Here is a 26359-nt window from a genome sequence, read left to right as displayed (position 1 = left end):
CTTCAAATTTGGTATTATCTTTGGTTCTCTCTTTGCCTTGGCCCCCTATATTCAGTTAGTCACCAATTCCCGCTGATTATACCTTTGAAATCTCTCTTCACTCTCTCCCTTCCTTTCTGTTCCCATTGCTACCACCTAGTCTAGAACCTCATTTGCTCACGCCTAGATTTCTACAATCATCTCCTTACCTTTTCTTTCTCCTTATAATGCAGTATATAGGATCCTGCAATATGCATCCTGAAATACTGCTCTCATTGTGAAAAGCTTATAGGTAGAGCAGAAGACAAACTGCGTGCCCATGGTCAAAGCCAGTTACTATATTTGGCTCAGTATTCTTATCTGTAAAATAAAGATTACATCTCAAGTGTTGTGAGGATTAAATTACATAATATAGTTGAAGTTGCTTTGTGAGCTATTAATCACTAAATAAATGTTATATGTGATAATTATCAGGCCACTTTGTCACAAAGGAAATGCCCCACCATATTCTTCAACAACTTCCTTCTTATTTCCCTGGCTCTTCAACTCTCAAGATACAGCCCTATCATACCTGAGCTTATTTCCATCATAACTTGACCTGCAGTCTCCACTCCAAGTAGACTGGGTCCCCTTTGGCCTTTGGAACACAATAATGTCTGATTCATGTTTTTGTTGGTCTTTCCTCCCCCTTCCTCTTTCTGGCCCCATCCCCCACCCCCAGCTGCCTCCTGCCTGAACTGGATTATCTTTTCAATGCTCTTCTTCATTTATACAAGTCCTTCCATGCCCAACTCAATTTCTACCCCCTTAGTGAAGCTTTCTCATTCTATACCTCTGGTTAACCTCCCCTGAAGCACACAACAGCACACTCAGTCTTCATCATACAACTTGACATGTCATTATATGCCATGCTACTATTGTTCCTTATGTGTATAGCTCCCTGAAGCGTCAACTGAGTCTGCACCTTCTTCTGTATTTTTCACAAGGTCTAGTATAGACCTTTCTCACTGTGGTGCCACTATTATACAAGGATGAAGCAATAACAGAAATATTCAGTATAGCTTCAAAGTTGCTCATTCCAGAAACTTGACATATCTTTGGCCACTCCATCCAGCAGTCTGCTAGGAACAAGGTCTATGATCCCATCAGCAATCACAACATTTTGGATAGAACGTGACCAATTATGCATTGCTTTTTGAATGTGAATATCAACTTTAAAATTGAGCTTCTTAGCATGTTCCTAATATATGAAAATTGAGTGACACACATTCAACAGTAAAGTTTACTTGGTAAACCTCTAATAGAAAATTGAATACTTGCTTTTCAACAGTGCCCCACCATAACCCTCAGATATGTTGGCCTTTCAAAAATGTAAACAACAGTATTGCAACTTTATAGAAATAATGATTAACGTGTAGATATACATGTGATTGGGCTATGAGACCAAGAGTACTCAATAAATATAGGAAGCCTCAATAAGTGAACGTGAACTTCGCTGTTCTACTCATTATCTCATTATTAGCTAGGTTTATAGTTCTGAACTCCATGTATTCATTCACAGATACATCATGATGTGGAAACAGACAGAGTGATAATTACTCCAGTTAACTGTCCACCTCTGTATGACGACGTGAAAGTGCAATTTTTCTCTTCCTCCGTGAGTAATCAAGAAACAACCTATGCCATTATTCTTGTCTGGTCTTTGATTCTGGTTTGGGATTTCCTTTGCTACAATTCCCAACAAGGGAGATGATAGGAGATGTCAATCCCTAGCCAGGGAGAGGGAGAAAAGAAAAGCAACAAGTCAGATCTATAATTTTTTTTTTAAAAGAAAAGCATATGTAATTTTAAAATTCTCTTGCTCATTTGTTTTTTCTAAATTCTATACAATTTGCATGGATTAACTTTCAAATAAGAAAAAAATACAAAAACCAAGATGTTAAAACAACAAAGGTATGTTTTACTCTATAGCAGTGATCACATTTTTGTTTTGTATCTTTAAAATACATCACTCCCCAAGGGGATGCACTATAATTAGTGTTCGGGTGGTGAACATGATGTAATGTATACAGAATTTGAAATATGATGTACATCCGAAAAAAATAAAAATTAAAAAAAATTAAAAAATAACACTAGCTTGTGCCAAACTAAAAAAAAAAAAATTCATCACTCCCCATAATTTACAAAATACTTTAAAGTGAGGGAGATTTTATTTTCCTCTGAATTGATTTATAATACATTGTAAATGGTAGTTTTAATCTAATATTTACTTTATGAAAAACTGAACGTCTGCCATTGTCATTACTCTGAATATCACGTATATAGTTTATATTGATAGTCATAAAATGTGTGAGTAGGGCCAGCCTGGTGGTGCAGCAGTTAAGTTCGCACGTTCTGCTTCGGCGGCCCGGTGTTCACCTTCGGATTCCGGGTGCGGACATGGCACCGCTCAGCAAGCCCTGCTGTGGCAGCCGTCCCACATATAAAGTAGAGGAAGATGGGCATGGATGTTAGCTCAGGGCCAGTTTCTCAGCAAAAAGAGGAGGATTGGCAGTAGATGTTAGCTCAGAGCTAATCTTCCTCAAAAAAAAATGTGTATTATTCTGTATATAACAAATTTCTAAGCCTCAGTAGTTTCATCTTCCTATTAAATCACCAAAGAGAACTGCCAATAAGTAAATATGCTGATCAATTTAAAACTTATTTCCTGTGCCTTCCTTCAGCTGCTGCTTGCTCCCTGTTGGGAGAGAATCTGTTAAGTATTGAAATGGTAAATATGTTGAAGCAGGTGACCTGGATTGTTCCCACAGTGGATGGTTACCCCTTGAATAATGGACCAGTTTGAATTCTCTATCAGTGGTCTCTACACCAAGCAGAAGCACTGGTGTAACGGCATTGACCCATTGACATTAGTAATACCTGGCCTTTGTGATTTTCCAGGGCCATGAGATGAAAGCACTTTCAAAAAATTTAGGTATTTTTATCATCATCAATAATGACGGTTAATTATCCAATGCAGCTGCTCCTTGTAGAAATGGACAATATATTTGGGCATAAATAATCATAGATCCTTAGTAGATTCTGTTTAGCACTATCTAAACCAGATTAAAAGACCACTGTCTACATTTATAAATACCTATCACAGAAAAAATAGATTTCCTTGAAATTTTTGGTAGAAACAGCAAAAGAACAGCAGTCTCGGGCCGGCCCAGTGGCGCAGGAACAGCAGTCTCAGGCCGGCCCAGTGGCGCAGCAGTTAAGTTCGTACGTTCCGCTTGGACGGCCCAGGGTTCACCGGTTCGGATCCCAGGTGCGGACATGGCACCGCTTGACAAGCCATGCTGTGGTAGGGGTCCCGCATATAAAGTAGAGGAAGATGGGCACAGATGTTAGCTAAGGGCCAGTCTTCCTCAGCAAAAAGAGGAGGATTGGTGGCGGATGTTAGCTCAGGGCTGATCTTCCTCAAAAAAAAAAAAAAAAAAGAGCCGTCTCTTAAAGCCTTCTCCTTTGTGTGTTAAGTGTAATGTTAAAGACTGTAAGTGCTGCATATTTAATGGCTACAATTGTTTGATAAACAAGAATAAAGGAAGGAATTTTAATCACTTTGGAATGATTAGTTCTTGGTATCAATTTTACTATGAAAAATAACCTTTTATTTTTAAACCATGTCTTTTTAGAATATTCCTAAGTACTATGACAAATGCCCGTTTTTCTTCTGGTTTCATACATCATTCATGAAAAACAGGTATGGCTATGATATAATCCAGTAGAAATGGCTTCATCTTCAATGTATGTGTAAGGTGAAATGGCAAGTCTTTTGCTGATTACCATAAGCTCAATTTATAGAAACCAAAAAGTCCTCTAGTCACCACTCTTCATTGCCTTACCCATCTTAATCTGAGTATTTAAAAAATATGGTTATTCTTGAGACCCCCTGTTGCATCATCCTCAAGGTCTATACCATAGGACTGCATTATAAGTTAAAATGTATTATAATCAGATCTCGGGTGTGGTGGTAAATCCCTCCCATGGAAGTTTAATATGAGTCTGCTCAGTACCTCGAATATGGCAGGTCCTCAGTATGTGTTGATTTACTGATGACCGGCCACCACCAAATTCTCTTCCAAAAGAAGGCATCACCTAGCAAGGCTTCAGCTAGTTTAAAAGCTGATTGACTCATTTATATCAATGGCAGAAGTTATAAGACAGAATAAGTATCATAAAGACAGCTAACAAAAATCATTAATAGTCTCCCATTTAAAAGGATTTTCTAATAACTAAATTGGGAAAGCTTTTTTAAAAATTAATTGATTTGAAGATTATTATTCCAAAGAATCTTCTACCATATCTGGAAACTCATTCCTGAGTCTATAAGTTCTTCACTTTAAGGAGTATGTTTTGTGGTGCTGAAAATTTCAGATCATTGGTATCACCATACCATGAAATACAAAAGGAAAGTAATATTCAAAACATTGTGCAGGTGAGTTTTGAAGAAGTGGTTGTGACTGTACGTGGCATGAATTGATAGTTCTCACTACATGCAAGCCTAGCCTTTCCTTCAACCCTGAACTAAATCTAATCACACAAGTCCAGTGACGCAACACTGAACTGAACATCCGGCCTACACACTTACAACGACACACATCTAATGGGTTCTGATAGACTGAACTTTGGATTTAATGGAAAATTTCTAGCAATTTTTTCCCTAGATGTTTGCAAACAATAAACTTTGATTCCTAACAGGAACAAAGTCCCTCATATAGACATCTGGGCAGAACGTCACTTGATGCTACTCCTGAAAAGTGGTTCTTGCTAAGAACAGTTTTTTCCTTTAAAACACCATAATCATATAGGAGAGGCAACAAATTAGATGACTTTTCTCCTCACTTATGTGTTTCTAAAGATTTAACATTTAAATTTCCATACTACCTAGTAAAGCTGTTTTTATTAGTTACAAGATTCTTAATCAGCTGAAAATGTCAGCTTCATCATTTAAAAGACACTCAGTATTTTATTACTGGGTTTTAATACACATCGAGTCTCTCTGGCTGATTTGTCACATATAGAAACTTATTTTATTAAACCCAGATGTCATTAACTCCATTACAGGCAATGTTAAAAGAATCGACGACATGTTGTTACTGCTGTGTTACTGAGGATTAAGATACTTTGCGTCTCCCTAGAGAAGGTGGGAGGACGGGCTCTGAGAAGGGGCTGAGCCTAACGGTGGCCAGGTCTCTTCTAAAGCTCTAACAAGCGGGCCCGGCTGCATGGCTTTCCTCTTAGCCCAAAATTAAACGTAATGATTTTTTTTCTATTCTAGGCTTTATCTTTCAAGAAGCGAACTGGATAATCCCCATAAACAGAAGACATGGAAAATTTACGGTCCAAAGTTTGCAGTCGAGATATATTTTCAAGCCAGAACTAACGTCTGACTGAGCACAGTGTCCTTTCCAGGATAGAATCACGTCTTTTCAATCCCTACTGCACGTTGACATCTTAAAAACCTGTCTCTTTGACAGTATACTTTTATTTACATATATGTACATGTGTTAAGAAATCTATTACAAATATAAAATGTCAGTGGCAGTTTTTTTTTCTTCTTTGAAGGAATATACTTCACACATAGTTTTCATCTGTATTGAGATAAATTTGGAACACAGTACACAGGAAAACTCGCCAGCCCTGGGGGTTAGTGGTTAAGATTCAGCGTGCTCACCACTGCGGCCTGGGTTCGTTTCCTGGTCAGGGAACCACACCACCCCATCTGTTGGTTGTCATACTGTGGCAGCTGCATGTTGCTGTGATGCTGAAAGCTGTGCCACCAGTTTTTCAAATACCAGCAGGGTCACCCATGGAGGACAGGTTTCAGCAGAGACTCCAGACTAAGACAGACTAGAAAGAAGGGCCTGGCCACCCACTTCCAAAAAAATTGGCCATGAAAACCCTGTGAAGAGCAGCGGAGAATTGTCTGATAGAGCGCTGGAAGGCGAGAGGATGGTACAAAAAGACCGGGCAGGGTTCTGCTCTGCTGTCCACAGGGTCGCTGGGAGTCAGAATTGACTCAACAGCACTAACAGGAACATTAAAAGTTACCACTTTTAAGAACTTTGAAATAAAACTTTCATATCAAAATAATCGAGATATTTTAAAAATGCGATTCTCCCCAATACTGTGGGTTTATTTCATTTACTTATATATTTTTGAACAAGTATGTATTCCCCGCTTTCACATTTGTAATTTCAGGTTTATTAGAAAGGCAATCCCTATTTTCTTCCTCCACTTGATTTATAAACTGTCTGTTAGCAAACATCACATTGGCAGCAAAGACTGTTTCAAACCCCAAGAACCATTCCACAAGCAGTCCCCCACCCCCAACACACACTTCTCTCTTGCCCCAAGCACCGCACGGTGTGACGAGCTTCCTTTAATTCTACAGGCACAGACGTCGGGGAGGCTAACAGAATCTTGGTAAACATGAAGGATAAAGAATCTCAGTAACTTTTGCTTTTGTGTAACATCATCAGTGAAGCCAAAGGAAATATTTGCCTGGAGAAATCTAGATTATTTTACAACCCACCCCTACTCACAACCAACTTCACTCGGGTGATGTGGAACTACGAGGAAAGGTCACCTTTCTGTCATAAACACACGCTAGCCCTGTGTCCACCGGAAATCATATTCTCATTGGTACTGGGTGCTATTTTATTCTAAGTACCTTCACTGCAACTTTATCTCAGGGCCATAATTGTCCTTGAAAACAGTTCTAGTTTGGCTTTATTTAAATTATCCTTGAGTGATTTTCCTTTTATTGGCAAGGCTCTCAACAGTCTAGACCAAGTTGAATTTATCAAGAAGTGAGAGGTAGCAACTGATAAGAACCGGTGCCTGTGCTAAAACAGTGTACTCATTCCTGAAAACCTTGTGCTCGGCAAAAAGCACACTAAAAAAAAAAAAAAACAAGTTCGTGGGGAAAAAATAGGGTTTGGGACGGACCACTCCAACTAAGCAACTTCGTAACCGGCATGCTAACCACTCACCACCCAGGTTGGCAGCTCAGACTATCTGGCAGTTGCCATCGTAGGTATCTTTTTTAAAGGGGACCTAGAGCCGTACTTTAGAGAAGGGCTGGTGGGTGGCAGAGCGGCACAGATGGGAGTAGAGCTCTGAGCCGCTGGGCATCATGGTGGCACAGAAAGCCGTGCAATCCTGGCAGGCTGCCTGGTTATGGTGCTCTTTTTTCCTCTCAAAATAGCCCACAAAGGGTCCCAGCTACCGGTGCAGCAGCGTAGCTGAAGGCTGTCTGCTTTTCTGACAGAAGTTGTCATTTTACTCCCCTAATTGGGCTTCCCTTGGAGGAAGAGTTATTGGAGGAACATGCTTTCAAGTTCCTTCCACGTTATGACTACTTTATTCCCTGTATTTGTGTGACAGAAACGTGTTGTGGCAGAATACGTTGTACGGTTTCCTTTAAAATTCCTGGAGCAACAACCCACGGAGGGCAGAGGTGGCGGCGGGCTTAGGGGAATGGGGAAAAACTGCGATCTCACTCTTCAACCGAGCCAGTCACCTTTCTCAATACTGCCAACAACAAGGGAAGGAAAGCGCAGTTTTTAAGAACCTTGCTTTTAGAAATAAAGGGGACTACAGTTGGGGTTTCTCTCCCCTAATCCTCCAAAATGCATCAAGATTTCTGGCAATTCTGAGTCACCACACTCCCCTGCTTTTGCTCACCTAACAAGAACTGGTTTAGGGCCTCTTGGGTATTGCTTTCTTCAAACCCACTGTGAAGCGTTCTTTGACCAATGCAAGAAACTTCCATCATAATACATCAGAATAATACTGGTTTTCTTAAACAGAATTTACTAATCTGAAATAGAATTATCCAAAACTTAATAGCAAGAAGTTTAACTATTTTAAAAAATAGAATGGCATCCTGCCAAGTCAGTCCCGTCCCATCCACAGCCTGGTGCAGGGGGAGTGATTCCAGAGAGCCAAGATTCATACCGCCAGTGTATGTAAAAAGTGTGTATTTTGGTCCATTTACCTACAGTGAAATAATTTTACATCAGGAATCTTGCTGACAAAAACCAATGCTTGTTGCAAGAAAACCACCACCTCGGAATATTACTAAACATGCCTCAAACATCACTGTCACTTAGTTCTTTGCATGGATATAAAGTACTTAAACAAAACAACTCATCATATGCTCAAATATTAGGTAAATAATTTAATGATGATAGAACAATAGAATTTCTTTAAACACAATATTTCAAGTTACTATATTTTTGTCTGGAGTACAAATCTGAAATGGTACAAATTGTACCCAAATACTGAACCATGAATTAAGCAAACAGAATGAAAAAAAAAATTCTCCTGACTTTGGTTTCCATTCCTTACTCCAACTCACTCTTCCTTGCCTCAGACGGCTTCTACTGCAGACACTTAGTTCAATCCTTAAAGGACAACATGAGAGGGTCTGCTGCCAACAGGGCTAACCCCCAGACGACCCACAGGCGCCGGGCAGGGGGACCACAGACTCTGAAGCACTTCACTTCCTGCTGGAAGCCAGTCCCATTTTCTACTTCGCGTCAAGCCAAGACTGCTGAGATGAGGCACCCCTCAGTAGCTACTGACCATTTAAGTACGGAGAGAAAAGCAAGGTAGAAAAATTATTTACATTCTGCCAACAGGGACAGACACACCTGGTATGGACTACTATTAACATTGTCAGGCTGCCTGCTTTCAGTCTCACAGGCTGCTTAAGAACACTTTTTACTGCGAGAGCCCTTGCTGGTCTTGGAGTGGCATGGAATGAGGCGGCTTGCTTTAGTGGTGCCGAGGAGGACTCTCTTACACCAGGTGGCCAAGGAGCAGCTGCCCATCCCCAAGTCTGGGGATCGGATGAACTGGGGTTTTTGTTGTGGTTAGTACACATACATGGCAGAGTTTAACAAAACGACTTTTCCTGTTTCCTTGCTTTATAAAGTCACACCCCCACATGGTCATCATTAAAATTCACTGACTGCCAGTACCAAATGTGAAAGGCTCCGAAACTGTAAAAGCAAGGCAAGCAGTATGGATCCTGAGACATGTTAGAATGGGTCAGCCCAGACATTACTCACAGTGGAGTGCAAACACTACACTGTGTCTAGTTCTGTCCGAGATGGGAGGACTCCACCCATGAGCCCCATCACTCAGTCACCAGACAGGGAACGAGGGCTTCTCTTGGCTTTGGCGCTCTGCTCGCTGGATGGGTTTCCAATTGGTGCAGGTAATGAGTGAGAGGCTCAAAGTAGATCAACAGCCCATAGATGGTCCAACACAATACTCTGGAATCCCACCCAGACCAGGAGCAAGACAGAAGCTAAGGGCTGTTGTCAGCCACAAGCTGACTTCACAAAGCACAGCAGCACAGCCCCCTCCCTTCAGCCCCTTCCTCAACCTAAAGCCCAGCAGACAGGAAGCTCTTTGGGAGAGGAGAAGGGAAGTTGGCACAGGGGAGGGCGTGCTGTTGCCCGAAGGCCTGATGCTCTAGGCCAAACCCAACAAGACATCAGAGTGTAGAATATGATTCCACCTAGAAAATGAATGGCACTATTTTAACAGTAGAGCATCCTGGGAAAATCCAGGATGCCTACTCTGAAACTTAAATCAAGAACATGGAAGCCACACCAGTATGCAGGTATGGTCTCCTCTTTAAAACACAGATGGATATTTTAGTTTTCAAGCACCACAGGAAAACTTTTTAAAAACTTTAACCACTTAGTATAGTATAGGTGTTAAGCAGATTTTAAAAGAGACCCTACATATAGGATGGCTTAAGCCATCACTTATAACCATCTTTATGAAACGTGGTTTACGCCTCTAGGTTTTCCTGGTGAGATTTGAGATCAAACATGGAACAAAGTGTGCTTCACTCACAACACATAGCCATCCAGACTGCATGTACACACATACAGGGTTACGCAAAAGCCCTGATATAACTATATTTAGCCTTTCAGATTCGGTACAGACGGCCAGCAGCTCGCCCTGAAAGTCCCACCAAGGACAAGAGCAGTAACTTTTCTATTTCAATACAATTATGAGCAGAAATTACATGATGCAAAATAGAAGTCCTTCCATAAAGCTGAAGATTTAAAGCAGAAGAAGAGAAGACAAAAACAAATTTCCCACAAAATCAAAATAATTCCACATTGGTCTTGTACTCCATGAAACCCTGAGATGAACTGCAGTCCTCAAACGCCTGTTTGGATCTAGGTTCGCCAGAACACGTCAGTAAGCTTCAAACTGGCTCATCATCAACTTTCTGCTGTATTCATAGGCCAAAAATAGTGCCCCGTTGGCAGGGAACGCTCGGATCATAGTAGGTTTCAGTCCAGAATACAAGGCCATTATTCCTAGAAGATAAAAGGTGATGGAAGACTGAGACTCCCCTCCTTGGAGCCACCCCACAAAGCTGCAAAGCATAGATATTTTTACACTTAGAAATCCAGCCAATAGCACTAAAAACCAACGAGTGATGGAAAGACTTATTTCCGGGTTTCCCTGGACTGACGGAAACAAATCAACTAACAGAAACAGGACAAGTGTCAGGTCTCCCAGCAAAGCTGGTTGATGCTTAGGTAACATATAGCAATTCCACACCTGGTTAACTTCTGGTAAATGGATTGGGTAGAGCTGAGGCCTCACGTGGGCAGACAGAAGGCAACCACAGAGCCACAGGAGGCAGCAGCCTTGCAGCTTCTCCTGGGGGGTGAGGGCCACGAGGCATTGGGCCAGCAGAAAGAGCACCGGCACTGAAGTCAGAGACCTGTTTCTAGCATCAACACCAGCGTTGAAGTCAGAGACCTGTTTCTAGCATTAGCACTGCCCAAGGTAGTTATGAAGAACTAGTTAGATAATTGAGGTGTGAGTACTTTGTAAAACCATAAAGTGTTACACAAATTCAAAGAGGGGTTACTATCAGTAATGTACAAGATGTCTGCACTCTATTTGGGATACAAACGAAACAATTTCTGCATATTGTTATGGTGCTTTTTTTTTTCTTTCTCTGCTTTATTTCCCCAAACCCCCCCTGTACATAGTTGTATATCTTAGTTGCAGGTCCTTCTAGTTGTGGGATGTGGGACGCCACCTCAACATGGCTTGACGAGCGGTGACATGTCCGCACCCAGGATCCGAACCCTGGGCCGCCACAGCGGAATGCGCGAACTTAATCACTCGGCCACGGAGCTGGCTCCTGCTCTCTCTCTTAAAATCAAGACAGGGACATTCACATCCCAAGGTTTAAGACGTACAGTGGATGCTGGAAGGACAGAACTTTACTCACTAGTTGCATAAAACTGGCTTTAAACAAACATTAACTGGGAAATCTTTATCCTCCTGCTTAACTCTAAAAATTGATAGCAAATTACCTTCAGAAGTTGCTCAGTGCATTTCTAATTCCAGAAGTCTTAGCATTAAGGATGTTGTACATTCTTTTAAATCCCTTCGTGGTTCTTAGAGATCATTTTCTGATAATACATTATGTAAAACAAGTGGTGCTAACTTCAAAACACCTATTCCCTTAGACAAAGCCCCTAGTTAACAATTCCCTCCAGGCTATTGAGAACAAAGAATCCTGACAGGTACCCGGGCCAGGGGTTAGGAATAAGAACTTTAAATTTTCTTGAGAGTAATGAAACTAACTAAACTAACTAACTAACTAAACTAAAGACAGGGGGTTGGAAACAGAAATCCACAAATGTGGATTAATATACAGTACTAGAAAAGGGATATGCGGCGGGGGAAGAAAGCAATTACACACCTGACCACCTCAATGAGACTAGCACCGAAATGACCAGCCCCTCTAAACATACCTCCTGTTTCTGCCATTACCAGACTCACCTTCATTTCTCACAACAGTTATAAAGGTTCCAAGAAATCCTGCCTGTTTCCCCGACATGGAAAGAACTTGAATTCTGGATTTTATACAATCCACTGGGTATACAGCAAGCCAGAGGCAGATTCCACCAATGCCACCACTTAACATCAAAGGGACAGGGCCTAGAGAAGAAAATTAGCAAACAGTATTTTGTCTCAAGGGCAGCTGATGTGATATTTCCAGAGGCCAATGGCAGTGGCCGGAGGTAGGTACAAACAAAAACGCTGCAAACACAATTCCCTGAGGAGACTGTCGAAGCTCTAAGAGCATAAGGTTCCGGTTGGTGGCCTGCGTCTACCCCTCATCATGCCAGGACGAGAAGCCCGAGTGAGGGTCATGTTGAGGCTGATCACTGTGGCACTGTGGCCATCCTGTGCCATCCTTGGAGGGCTGGCCCCTAGAATCAGCAGGCCCCCAGCAGCATGGCAACGCCTTACAGGAGGAATGAGAATAGAGGCCACTGAAATGCAGGGTGAGGCATTTATCAGCCTTCTCTTAACTATCTTAATGCCCCACAGCCCTGATTCTTCCTTTACCATGAAAAACCAACGTTGTCTTATTAAACAAGGCAGTTAAGCCTGGGAGCTTGACCAACCCCAGAATAAGTCCACCAACCATGAAGGGAGGTGTTCAAGAAAAAAGTTATCACCCATGTGATTCAAACATTGATATGGTTGTATCCAGCAGCTAAACAGAACAAACTAGAAAGAACTACACTTTTCACTGCTCTCAAAACACTATCAAGACTTATTACCAAGTTCTAAGTTTATTGCAAGCTGACTTATAGGTAATTTCCCACAGGGAAAGTAATTTCTATATTTCTTCTTCCCGAAAATAGATCCAGAAGAAATTCACAAATGTTATTCTAGGGAAGAAGTTCGGGATGTGCTGCTCCAGCCCCTGTCCTGAGGAAATTATGAAGCCCAGAAGAAGATGCTAGAAATCATTCGGCCCTGTTACTTTCTGTGATTTAGAATCTCCCCAGTGCCAGGTGGATCCCCTACAAGGCGGCGCAGAGTGCACAGAATCCGCAGCAACCATAGAGTCGGGAAGCGGACACCATCAACCCACCCGCCGTCCACGCAAATACATTTACCTAGTTCATCTTTTGATCTCCCAGATGCAAAAAACGATCAGCTCAGTTCATAGCCACCAAAGAAGAAGAAATAGCCCGGTACTTCTCGAAGTAAAGTGCTCGAGAGTCCATGGTAGAAGCCCAAGGGGCCATCCTTCCTAAGGATACTCTTCACGACAGACCAAACTGTACTGGGAGGAGACACAGAGAGACAGTTACAGCAGGCGAAGCAGCTGAATCTGTAAACAGAGAACCAGAATTCTAAAAGGCCGCTGTGGGAAGGAAATCTCAGGGAAGCTCAGATACAGCTATTTTATAACAACCTTTGTCACCTGAACTACTCCAGGGTAAAGAAATCTCATTAAAATGGATGCACACATTTCTAGAAGGCATATTATCAAAGATGTAAAAAAGCTAACATCCAATTTTTCAATACGGAACAAGTGAAATTACAATAAGGAGTTGTCCAAACTCAGCAAGAATAAAACGGTATCCTATTTGCCCAGTCCCTTACCTCCCTCGATTTCTATCTCCCCAACCTTTCTTTTGATCTGCTATGTTCTGAGAAAATTGGTTCAGGTGTTTAGGGTTTGTCTTATTCTGTGTCAGTGCAGGGAAACGAGCAAGTAACATTAAACATTACTTTAAGGCAAGACAAAAGAAATTCTAAGAATGGAGCTACAGCTCCTGTAAGGCAAGAAGCACCAGGACTTAGTTCTTAGAGAGGTAGGGGTGCAAGGCTTTCTAATTAAGCAGATCCGAGTCCTGCAGCAGCCGGAACACAGCACCCCGTCCATCTAGACTCCTCTTCCCGAGTACGTGCGCCGTGGCAGGAAGAGCGCAGAACCCGCACACTCAGCAGCCTGGCGGACCCCTCACTCCTCACTTTGTTCTCAGAGAGCAGGTGACTCAGTTTGGACCAATGAAGGACCAAGCCCAGAGGTAATAAAGGCCACCTGCTTTTGATGATTATCTTCCTTCCTCGGACTTCAGAAGGCTTCATCGGGTATTATCCATCAGCCAGGTCCTTCCTGCAACGCTGCTCTCATCCTCGGATGTGAACGTAACAAAGTAACCCAACTCGACACGGCCAGCCTACCTTCCCATCCAAGTCTTAACCCCAAGCTACTCTACACCCCTGCGTGGCCACTGCTATGCCCAAAATACAGTCAGCCAGTACTTACTTTCACGCAAGCTGTCCATCTGCCTAAGTCCTTTGGACCTAACCATTTTCCTTAAAAATACCTTAAACCACTTCAAGGGGCATGAGGGCAACTTTCTGGGGGCTATTAACGTCCTACTTCTTGGGCACTGGTTACAAAGGCATGTTCATTTCACACTTACGATTTCTGTGTGTGTTCGCGTTACTGTGTACACATACTATCTCAATAAAAAGTCTTAAAGACTCACAGTTTTGGACTCTGGGCTATGAATAATAGATTCAAATTGGTTGCAAAGAATCCCAAGGGTGCAGGAAATTGGGCTCTATTACAAACCCCAGCCTCGCTGCTGCAAGGGGACTGGTAACTCTGAAAATGGTCAATTTATCTACCAATTTTCCCCAGTGGATTGACAGGGTCTGAGTTAACCACAGCAATATTCACCCCCAGAACTGCAGTCAGCCAGATGTGAAGATAAATAAGCAAGTTTTGAGATTAATCAGGATAATAAATTGCTTTACAATTCAAATAAATCATATTACGTGACATATACACCTTCACAGGGTAACTAGGATCTTTCAAGACTGAGCTGGAGAGGAATTTGATCTGAAGGGCAGCTATGCTCACAACGGTCCTGCTCAGTGTTCCCAGAACTGGCGCCCTTTGCAGGTCCGCTTGAAGGATTAGGGAGGGGCGTAAAGAAAGTTACCGCGGGGATCTGAGGTGATCAGCCTGAACATCTACGTGAAACCTGGGAAAGGGCATCAAATATTCATCTCAGAACCAAAGCGGCCCTTATGAAGGCTCAGTTCTCACACACAGTTCCAAAGCTGTCTGCCATGTGCCTCCGAAAACAGCTGGGGATCATGCCTTATGCCCTCAACCGGTCAAAAGGGGTAGAAGCTCCTGGCTTCATCACTTCTGGGGTATTAAACACCTGTCTATGATGTTTTGTGGCCTGGGGGGTGGGTCCGACCACCACAAATGTCCGTTCAGAAAATTATTCTGATTGGTAGAAGTTCTAGAAACAGTATTTTGGATTAGACACATCTGTTTCTATATCTGTCACTTAATTTTAGTACAATATATTTTTTAAAATACTCAATACATGCTCGAGACCTAATGTTTGTGCCCAAGCGGTGCTTACTTCTGGCTTTTGGCTATCTTCCCCGACATCTGCATTTCGTACATGGTCTGTAGCCGGCACTTCACAAGCTCAGTGGGGCAGAGCACCAGGGCAGCAAACGCGGAGGCGAAGGAACCAGCAGCCGCATTATGCAGGTCACTGAAAGGACACAGCACAGGAGACCAGTTACCTGTCCAGCCGTTCATTCATGCAGCACTCACTGCGCTGAAACTCAGTGGTAAAGGAGAGGGCAGATGAAGGGAGAGAAACACTTCCTGAGCGCCCACCAGGAACGTGCACGTGCTGTTTCATTGAAGGATCTGCAACTCGGTGAGGCGAACAGCAAGACCCCAACTGCCACACGGAGAAAACGACACTTAGACATGATACATGTTGTGCCCAAAGTCACACAGCTGCTAAGTGGCAATGATAGGATTCGAACCCAGGTCTGCCTGACTGCAGGATCCATGCTCCTTTATCAGTCACAACGCTACGGACTGAATGTTGGGCCCCCCACCCCAGATTCCTTTGTTGAACCCTTTAACCCCAATGTGATGGCATTTTGCGGGCGGGGAGGGTCCTGTAGGAGGTAATTAGGTTTAGATGAGGTCACGAGGGTGGAGTCCTCATGAAGGGATTAGCGCCCTTATAAGAGACCAGAGAGCTAGGTTGTGCTCGCTCTCTGCCATGTGAGGACACAGCAAAGTGGTCCCTCTGCAAAACAGGAAGAGGGCCCTCCCCAGACATGGAACCAGCTAGCACCTTGATCCTGGACTTCCCAGCGTCTAGAAGTATGAGTAACAAATGTGTGTTGTTTAAGCCACCCAGTCAATGGTATTTTGTTACAGCAGCCAGAACAAGAAACACAGTGACACACAAAACAAAACCAAAAACCATGGAGGAGGAAAACATTACCTATAGTCCCATCACCCAAAAACATACACTATTAATACTTTAGTGTATTTGCCGCTAAGCTTTAAATAAAACTAGGTTCTGAGGCTATGCCTACATGCTCAAAATCCAACCTGGAGCAGTGGAGCATATAACTGCCACAGATGAAAACCCAGGATAAATTTTTAACCAAAAAGCTGCCATTGCAAAAAGATTTCCCAGGTCAGCTGATGACCGCCTCAACCTCAGCAACAGACGGCATGAGGGTGTGATGGTGCCAGAGGAGAGCATAAGGCCGGTGCACGTCAGCAGTTCGAGGGTTGTAGGTAAAATGACTATACTGGAAATGTAAACGGAGGAATGAATGCACATTAGTCCAAAAGCGGAAGCACTCACCTCATCTCCTATGGGTTTAGTACCACCAGCCACAGTCACCAGCACCATGCATCAGGAGGTGCATAACGTCTGAGCGTCTTTTTTTGTGATGTTGGCAGCCATTGGTAGTCATTATGGAGATCTGTTACTTTATTAGGGGTTGTAAAATGGTGATATTCCTATTTAATTCTATGATTTTTTTTCATTTATTAGTTGGAATAACTTGAAACATTTAAATACTCTTTCTGAAACATGAAAGAAGAGAGCCCCATTTTTCGTTGAGTAAATGTTAAAACAGTAATAATGACAAGTCCAAGTATTGAATTTGAATTGCCTCAGGGTATCTGAACAGGTCTTCCTGTTTGTAAATACAGTTTTTAAAAGCTTCTTAAGAAATTTTATGATTTCTGATTTCACTCTGATTGTGATTTCTGTTAAATGCCAACTGGTGCTAAGTGTAACGTAATACTTCTTTTGTTTCATTTTTAACAGGGACGAGGAGGAATAATGTCACTCACAGAGGTATACTGTTTAGTAAACCGAGCTCGAGGAATGGAAGTAAGAATAGAATATTTAGATATTCTTTTAACTAATTATAGACTTTCTTAATATAGTACAAATTCCCCTATAGTGAATAGAATTTGAGGAAGGGTTGTGAATATCAAAACTATTTGGAGAAGCAGTGTGGTGCAGTGAATAGAATACTGCCCTGGGGTCTAGGAGGTAGATTCTGTTCCTGGTTTTGCCAGTGATTTGCTGAGTGACCTTGAGTAGCTTACTTAACCTCTCTGGACTCAGGTTTTCTACCTTTAAAATAAGGGTTTGGACGCACAGATACCTTTCAGCTCTAATGTTCTGTGTTCGTATTGCTGTGATTAATAAGGTTGAGTGTGATGCCCCTTCTCTGTGATAGTCACCTGTTTGAATTAACTGGGTTGGATACCAATTGCCTGTAAATGATACAGAAAAAGCTGCCCTGCTTCTTTGGCTCTGAATCTGCAGCCGCTGTTCAACTCTCATTGTCCCTTCACACCCAGATGTCCTTGGCCTCCAGGGTTCTCACCGTTGTGCCCTCTAAATCAGTTTTGTGGTGTCAGCTCCATGCAAATGACCCACACCTGTCTCTCCAGCATTCAGCCTGCCCCATGAGCTAAGCCTCTGCTCTGTTCTTATTTCAATAGTCATCATAACTGCCATCAGTGAGTGTTCCCCATCCGCCAGGCACTCTGCAAGGGTTCCCTCATCTAGCCTCCCAATAACTCAGTGAGGGGCCTACTTTTACTGTCCCTGTCTGGGGGATAATTTGGGGAAGAGGAAATTGAAGCTTAGAAAGATTAAATAATTTGACCATGGCAAATTATTTGGACCCAGGCTGGGCTGGCTCTGGAGCCATTCTTTGTGACTCAGAGCTGTGCTTGTCAGCCACCACATGGGCTGAGTCTTTAAGGCCATGTGGTCCAGAAGGGTAGCCGCTAGCTAGCCACGTGTGGCCACTGTGAACTTGAAGTGTAGTTAATGTAAACTGAGAGGTGCTCTAAGTGTAAATTATACATTGACTTTACAAGATTTAGTACAGAATAAAGAATTCTTAAATATCTCAGTAATTTTTGTATTGATAATGTGTTGAATTTTTGGACCTATTGGGTTAAATAAAATGTACGTATTAAAACTAATTTCACCTGTTTCCTTTTATTTTTTTAATGTGGCTACTAGAAAATTAAAAATTACATTTATGACTTGCATTTTGTTTCTGTTGGATAGCACTGCTTTAATGAGTAGAAGTCTGCTTCTTTGTTAATCCTTTTTGCCTTGTAGTGATTAAGCTACCTAAAATCCTTGATAAACGATGCTTTAAGTTTGCTCTTCTGTTTCAGTGGTCATTATAATTATATAGCATCACTCTATTAATTTTCAGTGTAAACTGGATTTGTTTCCCCATTAGTTGCTCTCGCCAGAAGATTTAGTGAATGCGTGCAAGATGCTGGAAGCGCTGAAATTACCTCTCAGGTAAAAGGTCCTCCGCGGGGCCTTGCTGGCTGTAGTCGCTGCTCCTCACAGAGTGGACAGGCAAGCGCTGCCAGGTGCCGTCCTGCAGGGCCAGCCACCATATCGCCCCTCTTGAAATTACATTCCGTGTGAACAGAATTCACTGGGCCCACAAGCATCTCTGTCATTCTGGCCTCCATCCTTAGGGCTGGGCGTGGCCTGCGGGTGCTAGTAGTCTGACGGCTGTGGATTGAGGGCAGTGAGAGTAGAATGTAGGCACCTCCCATGAGGCCAGAGTAACCAGCGCCTCCTCCCCTAGACATTTTGCGTTAGTTTCTGGAAGCTTAGAAGTGCAAATATTGAGCTGTGAATTACATTTTCCTTATCCTCAGGTTAAAAAAAAGTAGCCATACGTATTTCTGGATTATAGAAAAGCCTCTGGATTATAGTTCATAATTTTATTACCTGTTTATTCATGAGCTTTTTAGTTATGCCATGGTTGCTTGTGGTCGTTATGTTTTAAAGGTTATTTTGTGTTATTCTTCCCCTCATACCTGGGCATAAAAGATATCAAGAAATACTTGCGCCTCCTCAGGGGTTGAAAATCCCGGATATTCATGGCTTTGTTCTCCCATCTGCGATTTGTAGGCTCCGAGTTTTCGACAGCGGCGTCATGGTAATTGAGCTTCAGGCCCACAAGGAAGAGGAAATGGTGGCCTCAGCCTTGGAGACAGTATGTGAACCCGGCTTCCTCTGGTTATTAGGGCTTGCTACCAAGACGCGATGCTTAGCAACTTGAGAAACAGGATTTCCTTTTGGATTTAACTTTACTAAAAAGTAACATTTGAAGACCCAATTAAAAACAGTTTATCATTAATGAATAAATAGTAATCAAAATTATACTTTGAAAGCTTTTTGAAACTTACCGATACTCGTAACGTCTTGTAAGTAAGGAGATAGAATTAGTGAGGCGTTCTCTTTTCATTTGATGCCCAGTGTTGAGAACAGGTTCTTAACTCTGTTAATCAGAATGTTACCCATGACTGAACTTTTTCTTTCAGTAACACCCACATAAGCAGCATTATAAAACATCACAAGTTGTTTTGTGAAATAATTGCTTCAAAAAATATGAAAAGCAACTGTAGTTTAGATGGCTTTTGCTGGCCAAACTGCTAATATTACTCATTAGGATATTTGAAATATTACTGCCTTCATAGCCTCTGCGGCGAGCCTGTATAATTTGAATAACTCATATTTATTATGCTTCTAATTTTAAGCTAGATGAAAATCCCAAGACTATAGGTATTTCTACCACATATTTTAAACTACATCTGTAGATAAGGGTCCTCAGTGGAGCGTGTAATATGCACTCAATTAGAATTTGTCGTATGTTCCTTCTTAGAATAGCCAATAGTTCTTTTTAAGCTTTACTGTAGCGCCTTTGTACTCCTGCACTGTTTTACTATGCACTTCGTGATATTTTAACCTCTTCTCTGTTTGTTCTGGGTCCTTCAGCTTTTGCAGAATTAAACATTAGTGAAGAAGAGGTGGTTCTGTAGTGGATATTCTTACATTTAGTAGGAAATTCAGTCCGTTATTCCTGAGTATACTGGTGGACGCTCTCCTTAGGTTGGCGCCTAGACGGTCCACACCATCACATTTTTCTGCTCTGTGTTTCTGTTAGGTTTCAGAAAAGGGATCCCTAACGTCAGAAGAGTTTGCCAAGCTCGTAGGAATGTCTGTCCTCCTGTCCAAAGAACGGTACGTAAGGTCCTTGCTCTTCATTACACCTTGTAGTTTGTGTTTCTGAACAGACACATGATTGTGGCTTTTCCTCTTGATTTCTAGGTTGCTTCTTGCAGAGAAGATGGGCCATCTTTGCCGAGATGATTCCGTGGAAGGCTTGCGATTTTACCCAAATTTATTTATGACACAGAGCTAAGGGTTTTGTATTTGAAATACTTCTTGTCTGTATCTTTGCGTCATGTAGAGGTTGTCTGACATTGAGCTCAGAGTAAACCCTGATAAACTGAGCATTTACAGGAACTTTGCAGTATAATATAAAACCCTTTTAATTTCTCCCTAAATATAATGGTCCAGGAAGGTTATTTAGGATAAATATAGGAAAATACAGAAAAATGAATGACAACGTGAATTTGAAATCATGCTACAGTTGTAAAGAACCCTCAGAGTTGAACTTGAAATATGGTAGTTTTTCACTCAATCCTCAAGTCTGACTATTTTTTAAGGAAAGGAATTTAGTTCATGGGGGAAGAAAAGGAGAAGTTGCATGTTTGGACAGGTTAGAGTGTTATTTTGGTGTGAGAAAAATTCACTGAATTATAAATAAGGTTTTTTCCTGTATCTAAAGTGCCCATTTTGGGGGGTTTTCATGAAGCAAGTCATATGTACGGTGTCGTCTAAGAACCTGACAACATTGGAACAAATATCAAACTGCGGAATGCTGTCAGCAGCTCCTCCTAAGGGCTTTTCTTTGGAAGCAGCCATACGCATGTCTGCAGCAGACCAAATAAAGCACTTAAAAAGGGAGAGAATTTTATTTGTCTTACGTATATATAATCTGAGTAGTTTCTTTCTTTCTTTTTTTAAGTGATGATTTCATAGCTGGCATTTAAAGAATGCAACTATGTCATTTTGTTTAAAAAGTACTGTGGATTTTGAAACTGAATTAAAGAGCTGTGTAGACATGCCCAGAGATAAGATTACAAATTTGGGAAGCAGACGGCTCAGGAATTCCCCAGGATTGTTGTGCAGGGGAGGGGCTGGGAGAAGCTTGAACTAGCTTAACAGGAACCTTGGTGCTCTTTGACCTCGAAGCCAAGGACAGGAACATAGACAGTGGAAAAGTAAAATGTCTCCTTTTCCTTCCCTTAAGGAGTTTCAACATTGAACTTTTAAAAATATTTCTATCACATTCTAGCAATATTTTTTTTCTTTACCCCACACATCATAAGTTGTGTGGAGAAACTATCTCACCAAACAGTATTACCGAGGTAACAAAAACTGGCTGATGTTGAATTTAGATTGCTTGAGTTTTCAAGTGGACTTGCCTGCCTTCATATGTTACTGTGGTACAGCATACAGTATGTCGGCATTACCTCAAACTCAGGGACCCCACGGGGACGAGAACACCCTCTTCCTGAGACTGAGTTGGAAGTGGAAGGTAGCAATAGTTTTTGACCAAGTCTCTGGAAGGGATAGTATCTGTATCCAGAGAACGGTTGAGACCAGGAGGAGGGGATACCCAGGGCCACACTCTGGGGTCCCTAAGACATTCTCACTGAGTGAGGTGGAGGGCCACTGCCTGAGGCTACTGCAGATGCCCTTTGGGGACCCTTTGCCTTTGCAGGAACCCTCGGCCGCAGACCCAGGGAATCCCTCCAAGTGCAGGCAGAGTCTGTCCCTGATCCCTGCCTGAAGAGTGGCTGTCACTGCTTTGTGTCCTCCAGTGTCATGGGAATGTTGTGGCTGAGGCATCCTGCCTTACTTAGTCTTTGTTCTCCAAATCTGTCACTGATTCTATATTGTGATGACAGATCCCCGAATTCCCCCATTGCTCAGCTTCAGGTTTGTTTTGGGGAAATTCAGTGTCGGCTGCCCAAATCTTTTGGGTCCTTGTGTGAGCCTGTTTATGTCACTCCCTTCTGAGTTGTGCTCTCACTGCTCTGGCATACTTGCACGTGCACACGCACGCACACACACATGATATCTGGCTACGGCTTGTAAAAATTACAAAGATAAATAATCTGTTTCACTGCTTAATGAGTTGCAACTAAGGTTGTTTGGGCTCCTGGATCTAGCTCTCATGGTTCGGATTCATTACAGCAAACTCCCATTGTTCACCATATTGATTTACAGTAGTGTGACAACATTAACAAACATGGCACAACCTGAATTGTATAAGGCGAACTAAAGAAGAAAAGTGACATATGAATATATTTTGCAAATGTCACATTAACTAAAAGACAAATATGAATAATTTCATTGTTTAATTTTTTAAGTGGGCATTCTCCACTGTTTCCAGACCTCTGTATGTATATTTTTATCTCTCTCTTTTTTTTTTTTTTTTGCCAAATAAGGTGTTATTTTGGTCCTCTGTTGGTAGAGGTTTTGTTTAAATAGAGCCAATCAGGCCCTAAGTGCAAAAAAGTTCTGTCTTGGTGCTTATCACTGGTGTGGTTATTATTTTTGCTTCCCTAACTTTGCTCTTAGGAGCATAAATCTGTTTGTAGCTTTATGGTAATGGGATATTTCTAGTCACATACTGTCAAAAGTTTTTTTACATTGTACAAGTGAAGATTGCTTTCAGGATTAAATGATTGGAATTAATGTATATAGAGTAAAGTTTTTGCAAAATTTAAAAACGATGTTTCTTGGCGTTCTTTTTAAATACTCTTTGAAAAATATATGAAAATGATAAACCTTTAGTTAGAATAAGCCAGTATGTTACAATTTTTTTGTTTAGATTTTATAATCAAGAGTTGATTATAAATATTTATGACCTCAAGCTCTTACTATTTTAGTTTTAAAAGAATGGGAAATGGCTCATGAACTGTTTTCTTCTAATTCCTGATGTGAATTCCACTGTTGATTGACCTTGTGTGTTCATGTGAATGTACTGTCTCTCATTCCCTGTTACCAGACAAATCTGACCAGACGTGATTGTCAGCATTCTCATGCTCAAATACTTAAACTGGTTCTTCTTTGCCCAACAATCTCAGAGTTTTCATTTTGTTTCAGTAGAGTCACAACTTATAAGGTAGTTAGGTTTCAAAGACTGTGCTAAAGACTGCCTAAGGATGAAATCGAGCATGCTCAAAATGATCCTTGAGAATCTCTTAAACTGCCAATAAAGTTCTCTATATTAGATTCCCTGTAGTGTGATACATGAGGATGAATAGTTTATGAATATAGTAAGTACAATATATAATACAAACTACATATCAACAGTAGACTTTTACAGCACCAATAAACTATTTAAATATGGATCCTTTTTTTTCCTGAATAGGATGGTTGAATTTATGTAAATTTATTGCTGATCCCATCCATTTTCTAGAGTGTAAGCTCACAGGGCAGAGATGTTTCTCTGGTTTGTTCATGGATAGATCCCCAGAGGCCAGAACAGGGCCTGGCACACAGTATGACTCAATAAATAGTTATTGAATGAATTAACTCCGGTGTATCTATCTATTTATAATTTGGCTCCACTTTATCCTACTTTTTATCTCCCAGTCACTTCAATTAAAACACATTTTTTTTTAATACATACTGAATTTGTGTGAGGAGCTTTGTGGGCCATTGGTGGGGATACAAAAGTGAATAAGATACAGCCCCTGCCCTTAAGAGGGTGGCCCGGTTGGGCAAAGAGACATGTGAGCAACCTTAATTGAAGATGGAAGGAAGTCCATGCCATGAAAGGGGCACAGGTACCACGCTGTGGAAGACAAGGAAGGAGCTTTTCGTTTTGAGGGAGGGACCTGGGAAGGCCCCGTGGGAGGGGAAGAGCTTGGTAAACTAGACTCACGAGGACCAAGAGATGGTCAGTAGGTGGCAGGCATTGGGTCACGGGAACAGCGTGAGGTGTGCCTCTTCCTGTTGCTGGGACGCTTCCCCTTGTCTGTCCAGACTTCCCATCGTTCCTTCTTCCCACTCACACCCCTACCCCCACTAATCAAAATCATGCTTTGCTCAATCCCACCTGCTCTAGAAAAATCTGTTTCCAGTACACAGCTCTATTTCTAAACTCCCTAAGAGTTACTGTCCGTCTCATATACTTGACTGTGTTTTATCTTGCTCTCTATTTGTTGTCTTGATGCCGTAATAAAATAGAGAAATTGGATTTCTTTGAGTTCAAGGACTTTCATATGACACAACTTTTGAATTCCCACTCCTAAGTCAGTGATTGTACAAGGTAGATCCTGGTTAAGTACTAACTGAATGGAGCGATTTTGGATTATAATGTGCCATGAGTTGACTCACAAACCTAAATCAGTCCTTTACCCTTCTTCCCAAGGGGCTTCTCAACCAGACTTGTCAGGGCTCAGCCTGTCTGAGATACACTATCTTATTCAAATTCCATGACACAGGCCACATCCATGATGTGGGAAGCACTCCAGAAAAGTCAGGTTAACACACATGTAAGATCTTGTTATTACAGTGTGAAAACTGGGTAATTCGTGTCCTTCCTTGTGCCCTGATAATCAGGAGTCAGTTAAAGCTTTTCTCTCAGGGTATTATCTAGGGAAATACAAGATCTCTCCATTTGTATAAAGGATGTTATTGAGATAGTGAACAATTTTCACACAATTTGCACAAGATCATTAGACCAGTCACTGACCCATAAAGAGAATTCAGGATATCTAGACAGCCAGCTTTAGTTCAATACTGACAAGAACATACCGCTGTCCTTTTGAAAGCTTTTTTTTCCCTTCAAGTCTATGTGCCTTCTTTTAGAAAAGATTAAACTGTTTTAACTGTCCAATAAAGACAGTAATACAGTTTGGTGAGAATTCTAATGAAGGCAACAATGACCAAGCATCTCAATAAAGCTGTTATTTAAGAAATGACCAAGCACGTTAACCAGCCACTTGTACCTGGATTGAGGTCCTGGGGAGAGAGTGTCTTTGAAAGATTAACGCAGAGCAAGTTGCTTTCTGACTGTTTCACCCAGTCACCAGAAAACTTCAATATAACCATTATTATATGCCTTTTATAGTGAAGGAAAGGAGGGATTAAGTAATTTGCCCAAGGTTACAGAGGCAGGGCTGGAATTAATCTCAGCTGTATCTAACTCCAAAGCCCACTCTTTGCCTTGAGCTTTTGCTTTTAAAACTGAAAATGCCAGGGACTGTGGCATTTGAAAAGGAATCCCAATTTGAGCTGATGAATGGATATTGGACTAGATAATTCTGTTGGTAGTGAAAGTGGATAATGACTTTAAAGCCTCTTTTGAAACTTTGGGTAGATTAAATGAATACTGCTAGAATTAGTTATTTGACAAGATAAATACTTAGCAAGTTTAGTACCTCTGGTAAACTGATAATTGAATAATTGTGCCATCTTTTAAAAGATTAAGTTAGATTCAAAGACCTGCAAATGCTGTATTTTTTTGTTTTAAAAATTGAGGTAGGGGCTGGCCCCGTGGCAGAGTGGTTAAGTTCGTGCACTCTGCTTCGGTGGCCCAGGGTTTCGCCAGTTTGAATCCTGGGCACGGACATGGCACCGCTCATCAAGCCATGCTGAGGCAGCGTCCCACATGCCACAACTAGAAGGACCCACAACTAAAAATACACAACTATGTACTGGGGGGCTTTGGGGAGAAAAAGGAAAAATAAAAATCTTTAAAACATTAAAAAAAAATGGAGGTAAAATTTACACAGTGAAATGCACAGATCTTAAGTTGGATGAGTTTTGACAAATGCATAAAAAATCCATGTAAATCGCACACCAAACAATAGAAGATATCTGTCGTTCCCAAGAGGTCCTTGGTGCCTCTTTCCCATCACCTGCTCCCCAGAGGCCACCACCGTGCTCTGATTTCTACTACCACACGTTAGTTTTGTCTGTCAAGTGGTGTATTTTGTGTAACAGAAAAGCAAATGGTGAAGTGCGTTGCACTTCACAGTGGACTCGAAAATGACAGCTCTTAAGGTGAACTCCATCCTCTTGTGTTCTTTTAAGAAGACAACTTTAACACATGCGGATTAGAGTTTTTTAAATGTTCTTTTTGATTTATTGAACAACCATTTCTGGCTGCTAAGAAAACGAAGATGCACTTTACCTGAATTGCTTCCTTTTGAAACTCTTCGATGACATTTGGG

General features: G+C 41.7%; 1 protein-coding gene and 1 pseudogene across 2 annotated transcripts; one reads left to right on the top strand and one right to left on the bottom strand.

The window, feature by feature from the left end:
- Nucleotides 1-8202: 8202 nt before the first annotated feature.
- On the bottom strand, nucleotides 8203-16349 carry LOC123275625 (mitochondrial ornithine transporter 1-like; annotated as a pseudogene).
- A 15-nt stretch (nucleotides 16350-16364) lies between these two features.
- On the top strand, nucleotides 16365-23711 carry LOC139043419 (vacuolar protein-sorting-associated protein 36-like). Of its 2 annotated transcripts, XM_070503558.1 has the most exons (6): nucleotides 16365-16483; nucleotides 17025-17090; nucleotides 18475-18539; nucleotides 19167-19251; nucleotides 20203-20279; nucleotides 20367-23711. In XM_070503558.1, the coding sequence occupies exons 2-6, from the start codon at nucleotides 17040-17042 to the stop codon at nucleotides 20458-20460; spliced, it is 372 nt and encodes a 123-aa protein (XP_070359659.1). In that variant the 5' UTR covers nucleotides 16365-16483; nucleotides 17025-17039; the 3' UTR covers nucleotides 20461-23711. The 2 variants fall into 2 exon arrangements, with proteins under 2 accessions (XP_070359659.1, XP_070359660.1); XM_070503559.1 differs by lacking the exon at nucleotides 16365-16483 and having other exon boundaries at nucleotides 16777-17090.
- Nucleotides 23712-26359: the final 2648 nt, after the last annotated feature.

The sequence above is a fragment of the Equus asinus genome, unplaced genomic scaffold, assembly GCF_041296235.1.
Source record: "Equus asinus isolate D_3611 breed Donkey unplaced genomic scaffold, EquAss-T2T_v2 contig_230, whole genome shotgun sequence".
NCBI lineage: Eukaryota > Metazoa > Chordata > Mammalia > Perissodactyla > Equidae > Equus > Equus asinus.
The sequence above is the reverse complement of the archived record's forward strand: the minus strand, read 5'-3'. Positions and strand labels throughout refer to the sequence as shown.